The 18,746-nt window shown below is 45.2% G+C and overlaps 3 protein-coding genes across 3 annotated transcripts in view; all 3 read left to right on the top strand.

Annotated features, from left to right (window-relative positions):
• The window catches only part of LOC111224272 (transcription factor 7-like 1-B), a 15,041-nt gene extending 8,317 nt beyond the window's left edge, over positions 1-6,724 (top strand). The window contains exons 4-12 of the mRNA XM_022748697.1: positions 1,808-1,885; positions 3,574-3,691; positions 3,834-3,915; positions 4,077-4,133; positions 4,658-4,774; positions 4,867-5,032; positions 5,177-5,284; positions 5,413-5,461; positions 5,775-6,724. Coding sequence (XP_022604418.1) covers positions 1,808-1,885; positions 3,574-3,691; positions 3,834-3,915; positions 4,077-4,133; positions 4,658-4,774; positions 4,867-5,032; positions 5,177-5,284; positions 5,413-5,461; positions 5,775-6,379 — 1,380 coding nt within the window. The 3' untranslated portion in view covers positions 6,380-6,724. The remainder of the gene's footprint in view (positions 1-1,807; positions 1,886-3,573; positions 3,692-3,833; positions 3,916-4,076; positions 4,134-4,657; positions 4,775-4,866; positions 5,033-5,176; positions 5,285-5,412; positions 5,462-5,774) is intronic.
• A 1,396-nt stretch (positions 6,725-8,120) lies between these two features.
• LOC111224299 (caspase-3-like) lies at positions 8,121-12,444 on the top strand. The gene is made up of 4 exons (XM_022748734.1): positions 8,121-8,336; positions 10,169-10,332; positions 10,491-10,620; positions 11,938-12,444. Exons 1-4 carry the CDS (start codon positions 8,141-8,143, stop codon positions 12,249-12,251), a joined length of 804 nt encoding a protein of 267 aa, XP_022604455.1. The 5' UTR covers positions 8,121-8,140; the 3' UTR covers positions 12,252-12,444.
• Positions 12,445-13,910: 1,466 nt separating this feature from the next.
• On the top strand, positions 13,911-18,045 carry LOC111224275 (RNA/RNP complex-1-interacting phosphatase-like). Its single transcript, XM_022748700.1, has 9 exons — positions 13,911-14,205; positions 15,178-15,253; positions 15,348-15,479; positions 15,566-15,689; positions 15,883-15,943; positions 16,023-16,069; positions 16,156-16,231; positions 17,173-17,304; positions 17,470-18,045. The coding sequence occupies exons 1-9, from the start codon at positions 14,168-14,170 to the stop codon at positions 17,864-17,866; spliced, it is 1,083 nt and encodes a 360-aa protein (XP_022604421.1). The 5' UTR covers positions 13,911-14,167; the 3' UTR covers positions 17,867-18,045.
• Positions 18,046-18,746: the final 701 nt, after the last annotated feature.

Raw genomic sequence — 18,746 nt, 5'->3', positions numbered from 1 at the left:
ACGTGAGGAGGAAGGAGTTGCCTTTGACCTCCATCGCTCTTACATGAAGAAGTCTGGACCAACCAGGACTCTTCGAGAGCTGGACCCGGACTAACTGAGACATCAGGGAGAAGAGAGGAGACCTGAGACCCTGTAGGTCACTGTGGCGAGATAACCCTGATGACATCACTCTGAAGTCACCAGGGTTATTTTAAGAGTCGCACTCGGCTCCATGAGTAAACCGAACCTCTGAACGTCTTCTTATTATGATAATATGTCTCATTAAATAGGAGGAGATTATAATAGAGTTCATGAAAAGACTCATTCAGGAGGAGGTTGTGGAGTCGCTCCTGTTGTTTGGGGTCAGAGGTCACAGTTGTGAGTCTGTTGACGTCACTCACAGTCGAATGAGCAGCAAAAGCCTGTTTTTTTTTCTTCTTCTTCTTCTGTGGGATCTGTGTTTCTGAGAGAGGAGGGGGTTCCCTGTTTTCACACAGCTTGCTCAGCAGTGGGAGCCTGGTGGTCTTGGGGGTGGGGGTGGGGTGTACATGTGCGGGGGATGGGGGCAGGGCGAAGGCAAACTTTCTGGACTCCTTTTTCTTTGTCCGACTCCAGATCCAGAGCTTCAGCAGAGACACAGAACAAACACTCCATCTGTTTCTCTGCTGCTGATTTCTCCATCTGACCTTCAGCGTCTTTTTATCTTTTATCCATGACTTTCTTTTCTCCTGATGAAGTGTGTGTGTGTGTGTGTGTGTGTGTGTGTGTGTGTGTGTGTGTGTGTGTGTGTGTGTGTGCGTGACTGCCGCCTTTCAGTCCAAGCAGCAGAAGGAATGTAAACATGTGGGAGATGAACAGCAGTGAACTGTGTTATCTCACCTGGTATCAGATCAGCATCAGCACTAACCGCAACATCCTGCTCACTCGGATGTTTCCAGGTCCTCAGTTTGCTGCTGACGTAGAGCTGAGCGAGGGGGGAGGGGGATACGATCCTGCTTCGGGGGGGGAGATTAACAATTTCTATTGATTTTTCTTTCTTTTTTTTTGTTGTTGAGCATAATCAAGAAAATACAGGTTGTTACACACATCTATGAAGTACGAGATGCTTCAAATAAGACGTCCAGCTTAATAATCAGTTGTAGCAAAGATGGAGCAGATTGAATTCTGCTGTCAGTGTTTCCTCACACCAGGTGGTTTCTGCAGGTAACAGGTACAGTCGCTTCTTGTTACCGACAAACACCGACGAGAGATCAGAGTCCCGTCTGTTAAATTCACTACGAGACGATCTGGATTCACGATGCTGCAGCTAAACGTGACCATTCAGTGCTCAGTGTGATTAATCAGACTGCATTTGTACTGATGCAAGAGTTTTGAGGCTGATATTCAAGACTTTAAAAACTGTGATTACAGCATGTTGACCCACAGTAGCAGTGCTGAAGGATGGAAGGTTTACAGTCTGTGTTCTCATAGTTTCACATTTGTTCTGCAGTTTGTTTCATTCATCAGATACTGATGTAGTCAATCTGCAATAAGCCAATGTTGGCTCATTTATTATTACGGCACAGCCAGATATACATATACTTTATATATATATATTACACTTAATAAGACGCTGTGTGTTCTGTACAATATTACAAATTTAAGTTGCATTTGTTTAATTTTTTATTCAGAAAGAATCTGTATCAGTTTCGTTAGTGACACGAGCTGAGAAACAGCGTCAGTCACAGTCTGTCGGTTCAGAGTTCAGCTGTGTTTTCACATGAAGACGTCTGTTTAATACTGAGTGTGTAGAGCGGCTCGCTCACCTTCTCCCTCTCTCTCTCCACAGTATCTGCCGTTTCAATGGCCTCTGCTCGACGTCCCTGGAAGATCAGGCATCAGAGACTCTGCTACTCCTACACACCTGGTAAGACCTAACACACACACACACACACACCTCCCCCAAATTTTCCCACAGTGTTACCAGCTGATTACCAGCTGATTAAAAATCACATTGTTGGACTTTAAGGGAGTCTAATTTCTCCGACCAGTTTCACAATGAAATAAAAAATATCTTTCCACTCGTCATGAAACGAGTCTCACGTTGTGTTTGAGCTGCTGCTTCACTTCAGTGACACAAGATCAAACTTTAGTCTCTGATTGTTTTATAACATTATAAACGGATTCACTCTGATAAATCAGTGATAGATTTGCAGATGCTCTGGACTCTCCCTTTCAGTCTCACTCAGTAGATTTAACTCAAACATCAGAGTCAGACCAGGACGACTGTTCATACAACAATGGGTCTAATGTGGACGAGCTACAGAAAACGACAACAGGGACTTTTAGTTCCTAGAAAAGTTCCTGAAAACGGTTCCTCTGGTTCCAACAAACCTTTTAGTGATGAGAGGTCAGAACCAGCCACTGCTCCGTCTCCAAGGGTCACACGCCGACACAGCTGGGAGGCTCTGAACTCACATCTGTTGGGTTTAAATGATCCTTTATTGTTCATTTTTGCAGCAGCAGCTTGAAAATGAGTCATATTTAAGGACATAGAGAAACCAGTTCAGATGCCTCTCCTTTGTAAGAAGATGCTCAGAACAGCAGCTTTCCAGTAAAACTCAGGTCCACCTTATCAGTGACATCATGTGATAGGACCAAACCTGCACGACCAAGTTTGAGTAATCTGATTATTTGTTCTGATGTTTGAAGCCTCAGTGAAACGTTGTGGGACAGATCGGGTTCAGAACCAGCTCATCTGTGATCAACCAGCAGCTAAAACCTGCAGCGGAAAGGTGGAAGTTTTTCTGAACGAATTTCTCCTTTATCTACTTTATGTGGACACTTTCCCCTGATGTACGTTTCCCACCTGAGTAACAGGTGTGTGGGAACTCTCTCCACCTTCTGCCCTGACCTTCAACATTAAAACAGTATAAATGTCACACGATGAGCTGAAGCCTGATTCTCCACCGGTAGAGAAGTGAACTGTTCACCTGTAGTCTGATAACTGATACAGACAGGTAGATTCACTGTGAATGGATCTGCTGATAAACTGACGCCTGGTTTCATCGTCGCCGTCAGCCATGTTGACACCTGTATGGTGGGCGTGGTCGAGTGGACGTAACGACACGTAGATCAGACGACCTAAACATTCACACACCTCACAGTTTATTTAAATTCACTTCTTTTATTATTTTTTCCTCACGTTGTATTTATTTAATATTGGATTCAAATTTTTATTTTATTGTTTTAAATTAATTTTATTACTTTTATTTTCTTTTACAAACACAGTGTCACTGTCAGGGAGGAGGGGCTTGTTGTTGTTGTTGTTGTTGTTGTTGTTGTTGTTGTTTAGACGTTCCCCTGCTGTCCTTTCTGTCTGACACTGATATAAATGTCAAAATCCAGTACATGATAAATAACTGCAGGACTTTTTGTCCCTTCTGGGTTTCCATCCGCTCCGACTGAAACAGGAAGTAAATTTCATTTCATGTGGTGTCGAAAAGTCGTGGCTTTAGTTGGTGAATCCTGACACCTGGTGGCCAGATGACAGCACTGCAGCTGAAGTAACCACCTGTTCTCTGTGTGTGTGTGTGTGTGTGTGTGTGTGTCCAGTCTAACAGTGTGCCCGTAGTGCAGCACCCCCACATGACCCACCTCCACCCGCTGCTGTCCTACAGCCCGGAGGCCTTCTCCCCTCAGAGGGCCTCACCTGGCTTCTCTCCTGACACAGGTAAGAGGACCAGTCTCACCTGTCGTCCAATCAAATCCTCACAACACTCATTACACCTGGGAACGCACGCACGCACACACACACACACACACACACAGATGATAATCATGTCTGAACCTCACCTGTGCTGTCTGTGGAGCAGGTATGTCGAGGACGCCTCACGCTGCCTGTTACCCCGTCTCTCCTGGAGGCATGGCTCAGATCCCACACCCTCTCGGATGGCTGTGAGTACAACACACACACACACACACACACACACACACACACCCACACACACACACACACACACACACACACACACCCACACACACACACACACACACACACACACACACCAGAACCAGTCAGGACGTGAGACTGAGTCTGTTTGTCTTCCTGTCTTTAGGCAGGGACAGTCCATGTATCCCATCGCAGGGGGGTTCTCACCTGCTGCTCTGTCCAGGTGAGTGTGTGTGTTGTTTTTTATTCCTCCACGCTGGCGACTGTCAGAGCCGCCATTTTGTTTTCAGGTTGTACGTCTCATTCTCCTGGACGCGATATCTCAGTAGAACTTTGGTGGAACTCTTTTAAATTTGGCACAAACATTCACCAGGACTCAAGAGTGAAGTGATCAGACTTTGGTGGTCATGGGTCAAAGGTTAAAGGTCAAGGTGACCTCACAAAACACAGTTTTGGTCTTCTGAACGTGAAATCTCGAGTCATAAACCTGCGATATTTCCTCTTTGATCTCATAGTTAATATTATTTTATTGTTACATTATTTCTTAATTTTATACTTTATTTAAATCACTTTGTAACTTCGTTAAGAAAAGTTCTGTTCAAATATGATTCACTGTTTTTATTCATCATGTTCTACAGGTTTGGAGAAAATGTATTTTACTGTGACGGGCATCTGATCGGCAGTATGAAATTAAACTGTGTGTGTGTGTGTGTGTGTGTGTGTGTGTGTGTGTGTGTGTGTTGGCAGTCTGGTATCGAGTGGTTTCTCTTCACGTTTGGTGCCGACCCCCCAGTCGTCCATCCCCCACCCGGCCATCGTCCCCACAGGAGTGAAGCAGGAGCCTGGGTGCAGCAGCCAGCCGGGGTAACGACATCAACACGACTTACAATGAGCCTCAAACACATCGGATCACATGACCTCTAACTGCACGTGTGTGTGTGTGTGTGTTCCCGCAGGAAGTCGATGGGCGACGCTCAGCAGGAGAAAGAAGACGAGAAGAAGCCTCACATTAAAAAACCACTGAACGCCTTCATGCTGTACATGAGGGAGGAGAGGCCCAAAGTGGTGGCTCAGTGCAAAGTGAAGGAGAGCGCCACCATCAACCAGATACTGGGACAGAGGGTGAGGGTGTTCCCCTGTGTGTGTGTGTGTGTGTGTGTGTGTGTGTGTGTGTGTGTGTGTGTGTGTGTGTGTGTGTGTGTGTGTGTGTGAGAGAGAGTGTGTGTGTGAAGCTAACTGACAGTGTGTGTTGTCTTGTGTCCACAGTGGCACTCTCTGTCCAAAGAGGAACAGGCCAAATATTATGAACTGGCTCGTAAAGAGAGACTCCTGCACTCCAAGCTGTACCCGGGCTGGTCGGCCAGAGACAACTATGTGAGTCCATCCTGCTCACACACACACACACACACACACACACACACACTACCCTCATCATTTACATCATGACGACGTGTGTGTGTGTGTGTGAAGAGAGAAGTATTGACGTGTTTGTGTTTGTTCAGGGTAAAAAGAAGAAGAGGAAGAGGACGAAGAGTGAAACTCAACTTGAAGGTGAGACGATGTTCAGAGTCTGTGACACGGTCCACTTCCTCCTGACACGCCTTGTAAAGGGTTTATAAATGCTTTATAACTAGTTTATTCATTAGCTTGTTATCACTTCCTGTTCAGCCTCATGTCTCATCAGCATCTGCAGCTGCTGCCTCATCATGTTTGTTCAGTTACTAATTAACCAGCAGCAGGTTTCAGGCAGATCACATGATCATCATCATCATCATCATCATCATCTTACTGTAAAGCGTAAAGTCCATCATCATGTATTAATGTGTGTGTGTGTGTGTGTGTGTGTGTGTGTGTGTGTGTTCAGCTCCTGCAGCAGAGGATTTCTCCCCGCAGCTGAAGAGACCTCGCGGGACGCCCGGCCCTGAGGAGACGCCCCACACACACACTCTGCTGACACAGCCCCACCCACAGACTGCACACACACACACACACCCCCGCCCTCACCTGACACAGCCACACACCATGTCCCACCTGACACACACGCACCTGTCCCAGGCGAGCCCCGCCTCCTCCCTGGACTCCCCGGCGACGCCCACCACGGCGCTGGCCTCGCCCGCCGCCCCGGCGCCGACGCACACCGAGCACACACACTCCTCCTACAGCGGACACACGTCGCCGTACGCCGAGCAGCTGCAGCCGCTGTCCCTCACCACCAAACCCCACCGGACCCCCCACCCCCTGAGCCGCAACACCGTCACCCCGGGACCCTCCACGCCGTCCTCCTCCTCCGACACCCCCACCTCCTCACCCCTCACCGCCTCCTCCAGGAGCTCGCCCCTCCCTCCCCCTCTGCTCTCTCAGCCTTTCCTCGTCCCGCCTCCTACCTCCGCTCACCAATCAACAGCGAGCTCTCACGGTGCCTTAACGCAGCCGCAGCCGTTCTCCCTCAGAAGAACCAATCAGCTGTGAGCAGCTGCGTGAATCAGCCAATCAAACACAAACACACTCTCCAGTGATCTGTACCTCTTTTTTAAAGCTGTAAATTCGCCTCGTTTTTTAAACTTTTTTATAGATGTATCACATTTTATATTAGTATGAAAATTGGTCAATATTTGACTGTATCTCTTCATCAAACGCTGTTTATTTTTTTGTCACTTTTTCTAATAACTTTTTATGAACGATCAACTTGTTGTAATTGAAGCGAGGTGTGGCACAGGGGTCTGTTTGTTTCACCATGCTTTTCTCACTTGGTAGTAATGAGTGTCTGTTTCCTGGTTCCTCCTCTGTGTTAATAAATATTCACTGAGTTCTGACGAGCGTCTCTGCTGCTGGAAACCTGAAGGTCGTCGTCGGAGAAACGACGTCTGTGACGCGGGAAGTGACGAGGTCGTTTAAAGCTCTCAACACACAGACGTGACACCACATCATTCAGTGTGACCTGCTCTCGTCTCTGACGACCTTCCTGAACAAACCTGCGTCAGTTCACTGAGAGTAGAAAAAACTTTATTGAAATTTGTCTTTGGCCACGAGGCAGCGCAGTCCACACACAAATATAAGATACACACAGATGCACTTTTAGCAGCAATGCATATGGACTGCGTGCGTGTGTGTGTGCGTGTGCGTGGGTGTGTGTGTGTGTGGGTGTGATTTTGGTACCATTTTTCCAGGCAAGTGGGACCTGGAGTCTCTACCAGATGTCAACAGCTGGAATGATGAGTGAACGGGGGGGGGGGTCATTAGATACCTGGGTTGCCGGTTGTTCAGGTGTTGAAGTTTCCCTCAGCGATCCAGGGACAGGAAGTGATCACAGCTGATTCAGCTGCTTTTAACGGGAAGAATTTGACTCAGTGTGAACAACATTCTTCGGTCTTCACTGGGCCCACGCTCTGAAACACACCTGACACATTGAATGACCACATGAGGCCGGACAGGTGAGTTTCTGTTGGAGAAGTTTACAGCGTCACAGGAAGAAGAACAAAGATCAGAGTGAAACTAAAACAATAAGAAGTTCAAATAAACATGAAAATAAGAACATAAAACCCCTCCATGATGTGTCCTGCTTCTGCTTTACATGTTCCTATCGCAGCGTTTCTCTCTGCATGTCACATAAATACCTGGTAATATGGTTTAAAGGTCTGTTTTATACTAACCTTTATATTCTCTTATTATTGATCTGCAGCCTTATAAATGATCTCAGTAACTTGTCATTCTAATATTAAATAGTGTCGTTCTTAGGATGACACCTGTATTAATGTGCACTGTCCCTATTAATTAAACCAATAAATGAGATTTAAACTGATCAATAAATAAAGTTAGAAATAAATTATAATTGAAATAGAGAAGTAAAAAGGAAGGTCAATAATAAAAGCCCAACCCTCGGCCTCTGCCTGGACCAGGTCTTCCTTCTGTGCAGAGCAACGTATTCCTGTTAGCTTTTACTTTTATTGTAACTCCCTCCCGCTCATGAACAAGCGTCGACTCACCTGTCAAATACCTGAGAAAAAACACACGAGTTTCCCAGCACAGGAAGGAAAAACACCAAATGATGTAATTCTGTACGACAGACACGTGACCCGGCGTCCCTTTAACAGCCTGAGAGGAAACTCCATATATGGTGAGACAGGTGTGAGTGGAAGGTGTGGCCGTAACTTTACAGCTGTGCAGGGACAGGTTAGAGGTGGACGCGGAGCAGAGACAGACAGAAGAGCAATGCTGCAGTGGAGAGGACGGATGGATCACAGAGGGGAGTGTAACAGAGCGCTGGTGGTGTCTGTCGCAGAGTTTGACCCCGGGGTGCAGCTGGGGAGGAGGCCGGGCGCCGGGAAGGACGCCAAGAGACTCCACCGCACCCTCAGCAAACTGGGCTTCAAGGTGGACATCCACACTGACCTGAGGAGCGAGGAGATCTACCAGCTGTTTCAGAGAGGTAACACACTGCAACACACTGCAACACACACACACTGAAACACAACACAACACACACACACACTGCAACACAGTAGAAACCACAGAGACTGATCCAGGACTGTGCAGAGAACGTGTCTCTGTGTTTTTCTTTGTGACCTGCTGGAGCTCCACGTCACTAATCACTGAGTTAAAACCTCTGTGAGATCTGGACGAAGCGCTGATATAAAACTCCTGTTTTATTTAGCGTCGTCAAGGTAACTGAGTGAATGTTCTTCTTCAATGAGGAAAAAGCTGGACAGCAGGTATTATTATCATTATTATTATTATCATTATTATTATTATCATTATTATTGTAGATAGAGCGTCTGGTGATGTGATGTTCCACCATGAACCTCCAGAACATCTTGAATGCTCCTCGTCATAGATTCTTCAGCTTCCCTTATTTGGTGTTTTGTTGATGTTGGTGGAGAACGTTCTCTAACACGTCATCACAAAATCTCCCAGAGGTGTTTCACCACCTAAAGGACCCTAAAATCTCCTGAAGGACTTCTGGGATCTCTCAGGGGACCACGAAACCTCCAGACTCCTCAAACCTTATAAAGAACCTCTACAATCTTCTCATTGATCGCTAAGACAAACAAAATATATCTAGAACCTTCTCAGTGACCATTAGAACCCCCAGAAGGACAAGTAGAACCTTCTTGATAACAACTAAAACACCTAAACTACTCTTTAAACCTCTTCAGTAACTACTAGAACCTCCTCAGTGATCTCTAAAAGTTCCTAAAGGAGCTGTACAACCTCTTCAAGGACCACTAAAGCTTCCAAAACACCGTTAGAAACTCCTAGAGAACCTGTAGAACCTCCTCAGTGTCCACTACAAACCCTCTAACATCCCCCTGAACCTTCTAAAGGACCTCTAGAACTACTGACAACTGAAACCTCCTTCTCAATGCCCCCTAGAACCTCCTCACTGACCACTACAAACTCTTGAAGAACCTCCATAACCTCCTAAATGACCTTTTGTAATGACTTAAACCACTTAAACCTTCTTAACAACCTGAAGATCACCTAGAACCTTCTAATTAACCATTAAAACATCCTAAACGATCTCGAGAACCTCCTCGATAACCACTAGAACCTAGTAAAGGACCTCTAGAACCTTGCTCAGGCTCTGTACATAATGTCCTGATGTGATATGATGTCATAAGTCACATGTGACCGAGCTGTTGTCAGAGCGACGCAGACTCTGACTTCTTGTTATTGTGTCTCTGGCGTTCCGTCTTCGTCTTTACATAAGACACATCAGAGTTCTCCGCGCTGTCACCAAGATCCCTGACACCATCGATCCTCTGAGTCGTTTACTGGCAGGTGATTAAAGGTAAATAAGTCAGTGGTCACATGGTCAGGATCTCATCATCAGTCACCAGGATGTGAAGAGCGCTTGTGTAATCACCGTGAGCCAGATATCAAACAAACTGAAAGGTCAGCTGGAGTTTTACAGCTGCTTATCACTGATAGATAAAACAGTCACATATGATCATCAACGTTCTGACGGAGGCTTGTCGTTCATCTGGGAAACTGCTCACGCGAAGTCACATCTAATGTTTCTAATGTTCGCTGCAGCGAGTCGACGTCACCTGACAGAGAAGCTGCAGGTGTGTTGACGCCCTCATGAGTAAACAGGCTGGAGGCTGAGTGAAGAGAAGAACACGCATTCCTCGTTACTGCACCATGCCATTACATGTTCCCCCGTCTGTCTGCATCATGACTAATAAACACTGAGAGAAGTGTGTCATTTACTGAGGAAGTGTGTGTGTGTGTGTGTGTGTGTGTGTGTGTGTTCTGCAGAGAGCAGGCGTCCTGTGAAGGATTGTTTTCTGGCCGTGCTGTCGTCTCACGGGGAGGAGGGCTGCGTGTTCGGCGCTGACGGGGAACCTGTCCGACTGTCTCGTCTCTTCGCGTTCTTCGACAACAGGTGTATGGAGGAAAAGGCCAAACTGTTCCTCGTACAGGTGGGAAGACGTCACCGACACAAACACAATGAGATCGAAGTTCAGTAAATTCATATACTTCTTAATATCTGTACATACACCTGTATCACCTCGGTGAGAAAGTTCACAAAGACTCGTGTCTTCATCTGGACCTGTCTCACTTCCTGTTGTCTCTGCAGGCCTGTCGGGGACACGGTCTGGACGATGGCGTGGAGGTGGATTCTGTCGAGGACGCCCCAGAGAGCAGCTTCTTCTCACAGCATCCCGCCGTCCCTGTAGATACAGCTGTGATGTACGCCACAGCGCCAGGTACACACCTCCAGCTGTTCCCTCCAGCTGTTCCCTCCAGCTGTTCCCTCCACCTGTCTGCACCTCTGTCCACACACCAGTCGGACAGCGGTGGAAAGATAACACAGCGTAGGACTCTGGTTTGAATGTTGTTAGAATCTGTCGACTCCCATCTTTCACTTACATATTCTATGTGACTCACAGCCTCTAAAATCTGGTGAAAGTAAAGTGACAGACGCTACGACTCAGTCATATTACAAGATTTCATGTTAGGCATTTATTATTCATTTATCTACTATTTCACTCACATGTTGTTTTTATGAACCTACAGACTTTGGTGAAAAGATTTCATCCACGTCAGTAAATGTTTGTTGAAGAATGATCTCTTTGCTCTACGACCAAAAAGAGAAATAGAAAGAGCTGAGATTGTTCTGAGGATTGTGATGTAAAACACAGGGGTATTATCTTCTATGCAAGTTCCCTTTAAAAGGTGAATTTAAGAAATAATGTAGAAATCCAGAAAATGCCCTTTGACCTCAGAGGGTTAAATTCAGAGGAACGTGTCCTTTACTTCAGTTCAGAGGAAAACGTTGCTCAGTAACTTTCACATGATCCAACATTTCACAAGAAACACAAACGATTAGTGAGAAAGAAACTTTGTCTTGTCAGAGTTTGTTGTTGCTGCTGTGAACAGAAGAAAACAGCAGCAGACATCTTTAACTCTCGATCAGGTGTCAACTAATTGAACTCAGTGAACTTCATGTTTCAACTGATCGTTAATCATTGATCAAAGACAAGGAGGACAGGTACAAGATGAACGTACAATAATACAGACGGTGAACTCTGATTACCTGAATCAGTAATATCCCATGTCACCAATTAATTATTGAATAATGCTAGGTAAATAATTAACACATAAAATACCCACGAGGTCGTATTAGAAGAAGTGTGAAGCTGCAACCAGCAATTATTTTCATCATCAATCATTTTCTTTTAATAATCCCCTTTATAAGGGTTTTGAGTTTCAGGACAGTCGACTACAACTGTTCTTTTTTTGTTTCAGTTATTTGGATTGGTTTCTCTTTGGTATGTTAGATATAAGATATTTACTCATTTATCTTTTGTATTTTGTTTAATTTTCTTCTTCTTCTTGATGGATGCCTGTTATTTCATTTACTTCACTGGTCCTAAGTTGTTTCTGTATCATCTATTTTGACTTTTGATTCAACTGAGTCTCATGGAAAAAACTTTGAATAGATCCCGAAGGAATACAATAAATCATCTGATTGTTTAGTGAATAAAATGTCTTGACTTCTGTGTTATTACCCCCCCCCCCAGGTTACGGAGCTTTCATGCACCCACTGGGATCAGTCTTCCTCCAGACCTTCTGCTCTTTATTAGAGAAAGAAGGAAACCGCAACCTGGAGCTGACTCGCCTCATGACCCGCCTGTCCCACAGCGTGGCCTACACCTTCCAGGCCAAAGGTCAAGCTCTGGGTGGGAAGAAGGAAATGCCGTGCCTGCTGACACGCCTGACCAGGGAGGTGTTCCCGTTCGCAGAGCCGGGGAAAGACGGCGGGTCCGCGGGGCTTTCAGCCACGTCACTGGTTGGCTCCAAAAACACCAGAACACGAACTCCTTCCATCAGTTAGAGCGCAGAACCAGACTGTAGGTGACCTCATCCGAGAGTATGACACAAGAATTATCACCAGGAATGGAAATGATCACAAAAACCTTCCTGGTTTTTTCCACACGCTGACTTCCTGCAGAAAATCCAAAGAAGAAATCCAAGAAATGTTTTCTTATATTGTACATACCTGTAGTATAGATTTTCATATATGTAAATGTAGCATTTTATTGATTTTACTGATGTATTTTAATAAATAATAATTTAATACAGAGAATAATTCTCTAACTTGGTCTTTTTATTGCAGTGACACAACTCGCTTCAGCATGAAGTCACTCACTTTTGTTTGAATGGAAAAATACCTGCATCACAACAAGTCTTTAACCTGCAGAGCTGCTTTCCCCTGTTTCATTTCAATCCCTCTGAGTTTCAGACTGAGTCGCTCCAAAAGGCTAAAACCAAAACACTAGAGCAAATAGTAAAGAACTTATTCTACTGTTTGATAATTCAAACACTAATGATGCATCATATTTTATAAAAAGTTGATCATATTTGTAGGTAAAAGATTCATGCTGCAGTCAATCAGGTGTTTTTATTCATGTTGCCCAATCAGTCTGTTGTCAGGACAGTGTGGGCGTGTCCTACTGTGACTAATTCTTATTGTTCTTATTAGTTCACTGAGTTTGGTGAAATTACATCATTCCCAGCAGAGCTCCTCCCAGTCTGCACCTGACCAGCCAGGTGAATTGGAAACAGCTGTGTGGGTGGGTGTCTCGTACAGGGATGAGTATTGGGCAACACTCAGGAAGGATACAGTCGTTTAACCTGGACAAAAATGAAAGTATCACGGAGGTCACACCTTTTACATAAAACAGAACTGATACCGAGCCAAGGTAGACGCAGGCTTTTCCAGAACAAACACATGACTTCCCCATAAAACATGTTCTCACACATTCAGCTGCTGCAGAACTGGATCAAAACGCACTGGAACATTTTGGCAATGATTATCAATAAGTTAGTATTTCAGTCTGATAGTGCGTTACGTTTCTGGCTCTGCGTTATTTAACATCATGCTAGCCTTGTATTCCACTTGTTAGCAGCTAATGCTACTTTCATTTTAACTTACCATAACATTATGAGGACCGAGGTTAACAACAAGTAATTCCAAATGTAGGTGTAAATCAACCTTTGTAAACCCGTCATTGTGCATGTACAGAAGACATTTTGTATTTGTAAAAAGAGACTGATAATTTCAGTATCATTATTTTCATTATCATCATTATTTGACAAATTTGACAAAAAAAAATTTGACACTGTGCTTCTTCAGTTGTGTTGAGTGATTGAATGTTATAGTGATTAAAATGAAACGCTCTATACTTATGCAAATATACACAAAGACAAACACATTCCACATTTATTTCCATGTTTTTCCATATCTATATTTCTTGTTTCTATTAAAATCATTGTGAAATTTAATGTAAAAATAAATGAATAAATTAAAAAATACATATTTATATTATTTATAAGTATATATAAATAATTAAATAAATACATTATTTCTTTCTTTCTTTCTTTCTGATGCATTATGCTCCACAGCCACCAGATGTCGCTGATGTGACGTCATGTGTCAGGTTGCGTGGGTGTCGCTACGTCATCCTCATGCGACTGCAGCTGTTTCTGAGAGGAAAGTCAGAAGAATTAATAAACAATGTGGGAACAGATTCGCTGAGACAGTTCGTAGTACTTTAAAGTATCGGGGACAGTTTCCCGCCTTCACCCGGAGTGTGTAAACTGTGGCACCGGAGCCGGTTGTACAGTAAACCGGTGAACGCCGGTAAACGGGGTTCGTGGCTGCACGTGGTAACGTTCGGGGGTTTTCTGTTTTTAAATAGTTTTAAACGGACAAAGACAAACGAGCTCCGATTGACTGACACGTTGAAAATGTCCCGACACGGTAAGAAGAACGGGATACCGGACAGGTGAGTGCCGGAAACACCGTGTAAATGTCGGGAGTAACAGAGACGTGTTGGTTTGACTGAAACGGGTCAATCTGCCTGTTTATACACGATATATTTAAATCCAGCCGCAGTCATCTGTGGTGTCAGTGAAGTGTTCACCTCACCTGCTGCAGGATTGTTGTTTACACAGGTAAACAGAGGCTATACATGTCATGTGTTCACACACTGGAAGTAAACGTCAACATAAACAAACAGCAACATACAGCTTCTTTACACGAGTGAAGCTGTGTGTAAATGTAAACAAGACAATAATGTAAAGTAACTGTAGAGAGAGTCAGTGAAGCTTGTGTTGCTGCAGCTACTGATTGTTTGTTCTCAGTTTCTTCGGTTTTTAATCTGTAAAATGTCAGAAAAGTAAAAATAAATGTTTGTCACAGTTTCCCAGAGTGGAAGGTGATGTGTTCAGGTGTCTCTTTGTTTTGTTTCTTTTCCAGAAACTCAAAGTTCACAACACAAACTTAACATTATAACCTTCATGAGGGAGGATTTATTATTATTATTTATTACATGAGACTGACTTAGTGTTTGGTTTAATGTTTAAATCTCAGTAACTTCCTCAAACAGCTGATTGCTGTAGTTTTTATCAAACGGGGAAGTTGTGACTTTGTCGGGGACTATTTTCGGCGGTGGATGAATCCACATTTGGTGCCGTAGAGAGTATTTCACTGCAGCAGGACGGCGTGATTCAAAATAAACTACAGTGTGTGTGTTCGAGGTGATGAAGGAACATGTCACTCAGTGTGTGTGTTAATAGTGTCTGTAAACGGTGGAGGTCTGTGGCTCAGAGCATCAGATACATCAGACTCTGATTCACACACATGATTAAATCTACAGTTACTATATAAAGTCATCTCCTGATATTAAAATTAACGTCAGTAATGTGTCAGTAACAGCTGTACGTGACTGTGACACTGAAGCTTTTCTCTCCAATAGATGGCTGGATTACAAAGCTGTTGGGAAGAGACTTGACGGGACACGATTCATCGCCTTCAAAGTTCCTCTCAACCAGGTCAGGAGCTGCTCGTCCACTTTGTTCCTCCGCTGCGAGCGGAGATCAACAGTGTGACCGTGACTTCTCATGAAACTCTGTGTGTTCTCTTCAGTATCTGAGCCGTCAGCTCCCGTGTTCGGACGTGTTCGGCCCCTGGGAGCTGCTGGACGCTCTGAGCAAAGAAAAACAAGAGCTGGGTTTGATCATTGACCTGACGTTCACCACACGCTACTACAAGCTGCAGGTGAACAAACGGACACAACCACTCGAGGCTGATCGTCATTTTAAAGGAGATCTCAGGTGAGATAATCACTGTGTTATTTTGTGTAGGACCTGCCGGAGTCATTGATGTTCATGAAGATCTTCACGGCCGGTCACGAGGTTCCCAGTGACAACACCATCCTGAGCTTCAAACGAGCCGTACGCAGGTTCCTGCGAGACAACGCAGACAATGGTGAGAACACACTGCTGCTACCACAGCTGTCTATTCACTCTTTGAAATGTCAGGAACTCTTATTTTACACTCCCACTGCAGAGCAGGAGGAGGGACAAACAACCAGGTACCTGAGACGAACTCACCTGGTCTAATGTCTCCACCCTGCAGCAGCATTGTTATCACACTGACTTATCTGGCGTCTCCCTCACAGACAAGCTGATCGGCGTCCACTGCACCCACGGCCTGAACCGCACCGGGTACCTGATCTGCAGGTGTGTACAGTCTGAAGTGCGCAGGGTGAGTGCGACCAGGAGGCGTGGCCAGTGTTTAACAGCTGTTTGTGACCCGCAGGTATCTGATAGACGTTGATGGGATGGATCCTAAAGAGGCTGTGGAGCGTGAGTGCTGATGTCACCGTCTCTCACAGTTTGTAGTCCACGTTTGTGACAGGAAGTAAAACGCGTCAAACGTTCTCTGTCCTCAGTGTTCAACTCGTCTCGGGGTCACGACATGGAGAGACAGAACTACCTGGACGACCTGCAGTGTGGACCAAAGAGGAGGTGATGCAGACATAGACTTGTTTACTGTAAATACTCACAGCTTTGTTTTATTTACATCAACGTTTTTTAAAGAAAAGGTCACAGGAGTCGAGTGTAAGACAAAAAGAATAAGCACAAATGAAGGAGCCAGTCCACAACACAAAGAAAAGAAAAACCTTTTTCATTCACACGACTAAAAATACACATTTCCATGTGTTAGTTGAGACAGTATGGAAGAGTTAAAGTGCTGAAATCAAAAGGCATTAAAGAGAGAAACGCATCATTTCATGGATTTGATGTGTTTATAATGTATCAGCAGGTGTGTGCTGCCCTCTGCTGGACGACACTGAAATACAACCTCTTCACTTGATTTCATTTAATGTGGCTTTTACAATGAAAAACAATTAATTCAAAGGTGAAAAATGTTCCTTTTATCATGTTTTTAATTTGTTTCTGACACAGTAAATATATATATATATATAAAGATAATATACAACGTGTATTTCAGTTTAATTAGTTTTTATTTTGGCATTTTTAATATTCTATATTTAAGTACCCACTTCCTGTCTGCTCACATGATAATATCATCATCATGTCGACGAGATTCTTCTGCTTCTTTTATATATTATCACATTTTTCCAAGATCTCCCAGATGACTGGTTGTCATAGCAACTTCCAATTAAAATAAGTCTGTAAATTTGCATCCAGATGTTCCACAGTTTCTAGTTTTGTAAAATATTTCCAGAACATGTTTCTCACACTCACGTCACCGTCGTCATACAGATCCACACACGTGTTTTATATCGATCTGTCTTTGTTTTACACTGTGAACAACATGTCCATCCATCCATCCATTCATCCATTCATTCACTCACTCATTCACTCACTCACTCACTCTCTGTCTCACATGATGCTGCAGTTTGTTGTGACTGCAGGATGTTGACTGACTGTGTTTCTAACAGTAACGAGGGGATGGAGGAGTCGGAGGAGGAGCCGAGGAGAGGTCACGCTGAACGTCGGCCATGTTACACCTCAGTGGACTGGGACAGCAGAGAGGAGAGACGACCTCACTTCAGTGACTCCTGGTACCACAGGTAGGGGGGAGGAGCCTCTCTGACGTCATCTGCTTTTCCAGTTAGATTTAGTTTGTTTGTCGACGTGTGTTTTTTAAAACCTTTTGAACTAATAAAGTTTTGTTGTGAAAATATTGATGAACCTTCACATCTGGATTCTCAACTTTTCCCGCCTTCCTCCTGCAGATCTTCCATCCCTCCAAGAGGAATCAACCCCCGCTCACATCATCGCCCCCCACACGACGGCCTTCTCCCCGAGCCGCAGTTCCTCCCTCCGCCTCCTTTCCATCCACCGATGGGAGCCCCCCCTTTCCACCCGTACCGATGGACACCCCCTCATCCCGACAGTCAGTGGAGGAGACCCCCCCGCTCAGAGGAGAGCAGGTCCAGATACGACCCCCATGAGTCCAGGTGGAGTCCGGCCCCCGGCCCTCAGGAGGACAGAAGGAGAGGTCCCCCTCCCCTCCCCCGCTACTCCTCACGCTGGACCAACGAGTCCTACGACAGACCTGAGGAGGAGTGGGGGGGTCCCAGAGTCAGACACCGTCACTACAGACACACAAACGGGTTCGACCACTACTAGTCTGATCCACCTGAACTGACTCTGTTTACAGCTGCTTCTCTCCTCAACATCTGTTTCAACATCTGTTTCAACCTCCAGGTCACTCACAGATGTTTCCTGCTGAGAGGACAGAGGCCCGCTCACACCTGTTCACACCTGCTCACACCTGTTCACACCTGTTCACACCTGCTCACTCCCTCTCACACCCGCTCACACCCGCTCACACCTGTTCACACCCGCTCACACCTGTTTACACCTGCTCACACCTGCATTAACATGTTCTTCAGGAGGGGATCCCGCGTCAACGTTTGTTTTGGCGGCCTGTCGGTGGGAGGCGGAGCTACACTACGCCGCACACAGAGCTTCTCTCAGCCGCAGACACCAGAGTAGGAAACACAGCTGATCAGTTTGCAGGTGATCGGTGACTACAAGCATTTATTCCAATCTACCCATCATGTATATTTAATGAAAATCAGCTGATAATGATCGGCGGCCAATCAATCGAGGCGTCCCTAGAGTAGGCGGTCCTTCACAATGTGGCCTCATGTGGTCCAGACCTCTGAATGTGGTCTGAGTGATCGGATCTCTAATGTGTCCTCACTGCGTCTCTTAGAGCTGACCACTGGTGATCGGATCACCTGAGACAGATGTTAATACGAGGTGTGGACAGGTGTGGACAGGTGTGGACAGGTGTGGACAGGTGTGGACAGGTGTGGACAGGTGTGGACAGGTCTAAACTCTGTCCTGAAACAAATCTCTCATGTTCACACTGAAGGAGTTTCTGTTGTAATTCTTCCTCCTGTGAAGAGAAGTGATGGAGGACAGAATCCACAGTCCTGCTTCAGTGTGAAGGTGTCGGGGTCTCCTGATCTTGTTCTCTTTAGGTGCACAGGTGCACAGG

This window comes from Seriola dumerili, unplaced genomic scaffold (assembly GCF_002260705.1).
Source record: "Seriola dumerili isolate Sdu_G_001 unplaced genomic scaffold, Sdu_1.0 BDQW01000128.1, whole genome shotgun sequence".
Classification (NCBI taxonomy): Eukaryota; Metazoa; Chordata; class Actinopteri; order Carangiformes; family Carangidae; genus Seriola; species Seriola dumerili.
Note: the sequence above shows the minus strand (reverse complement) of the source record. Positions and strands in the feature narration are given on the sequence as shown.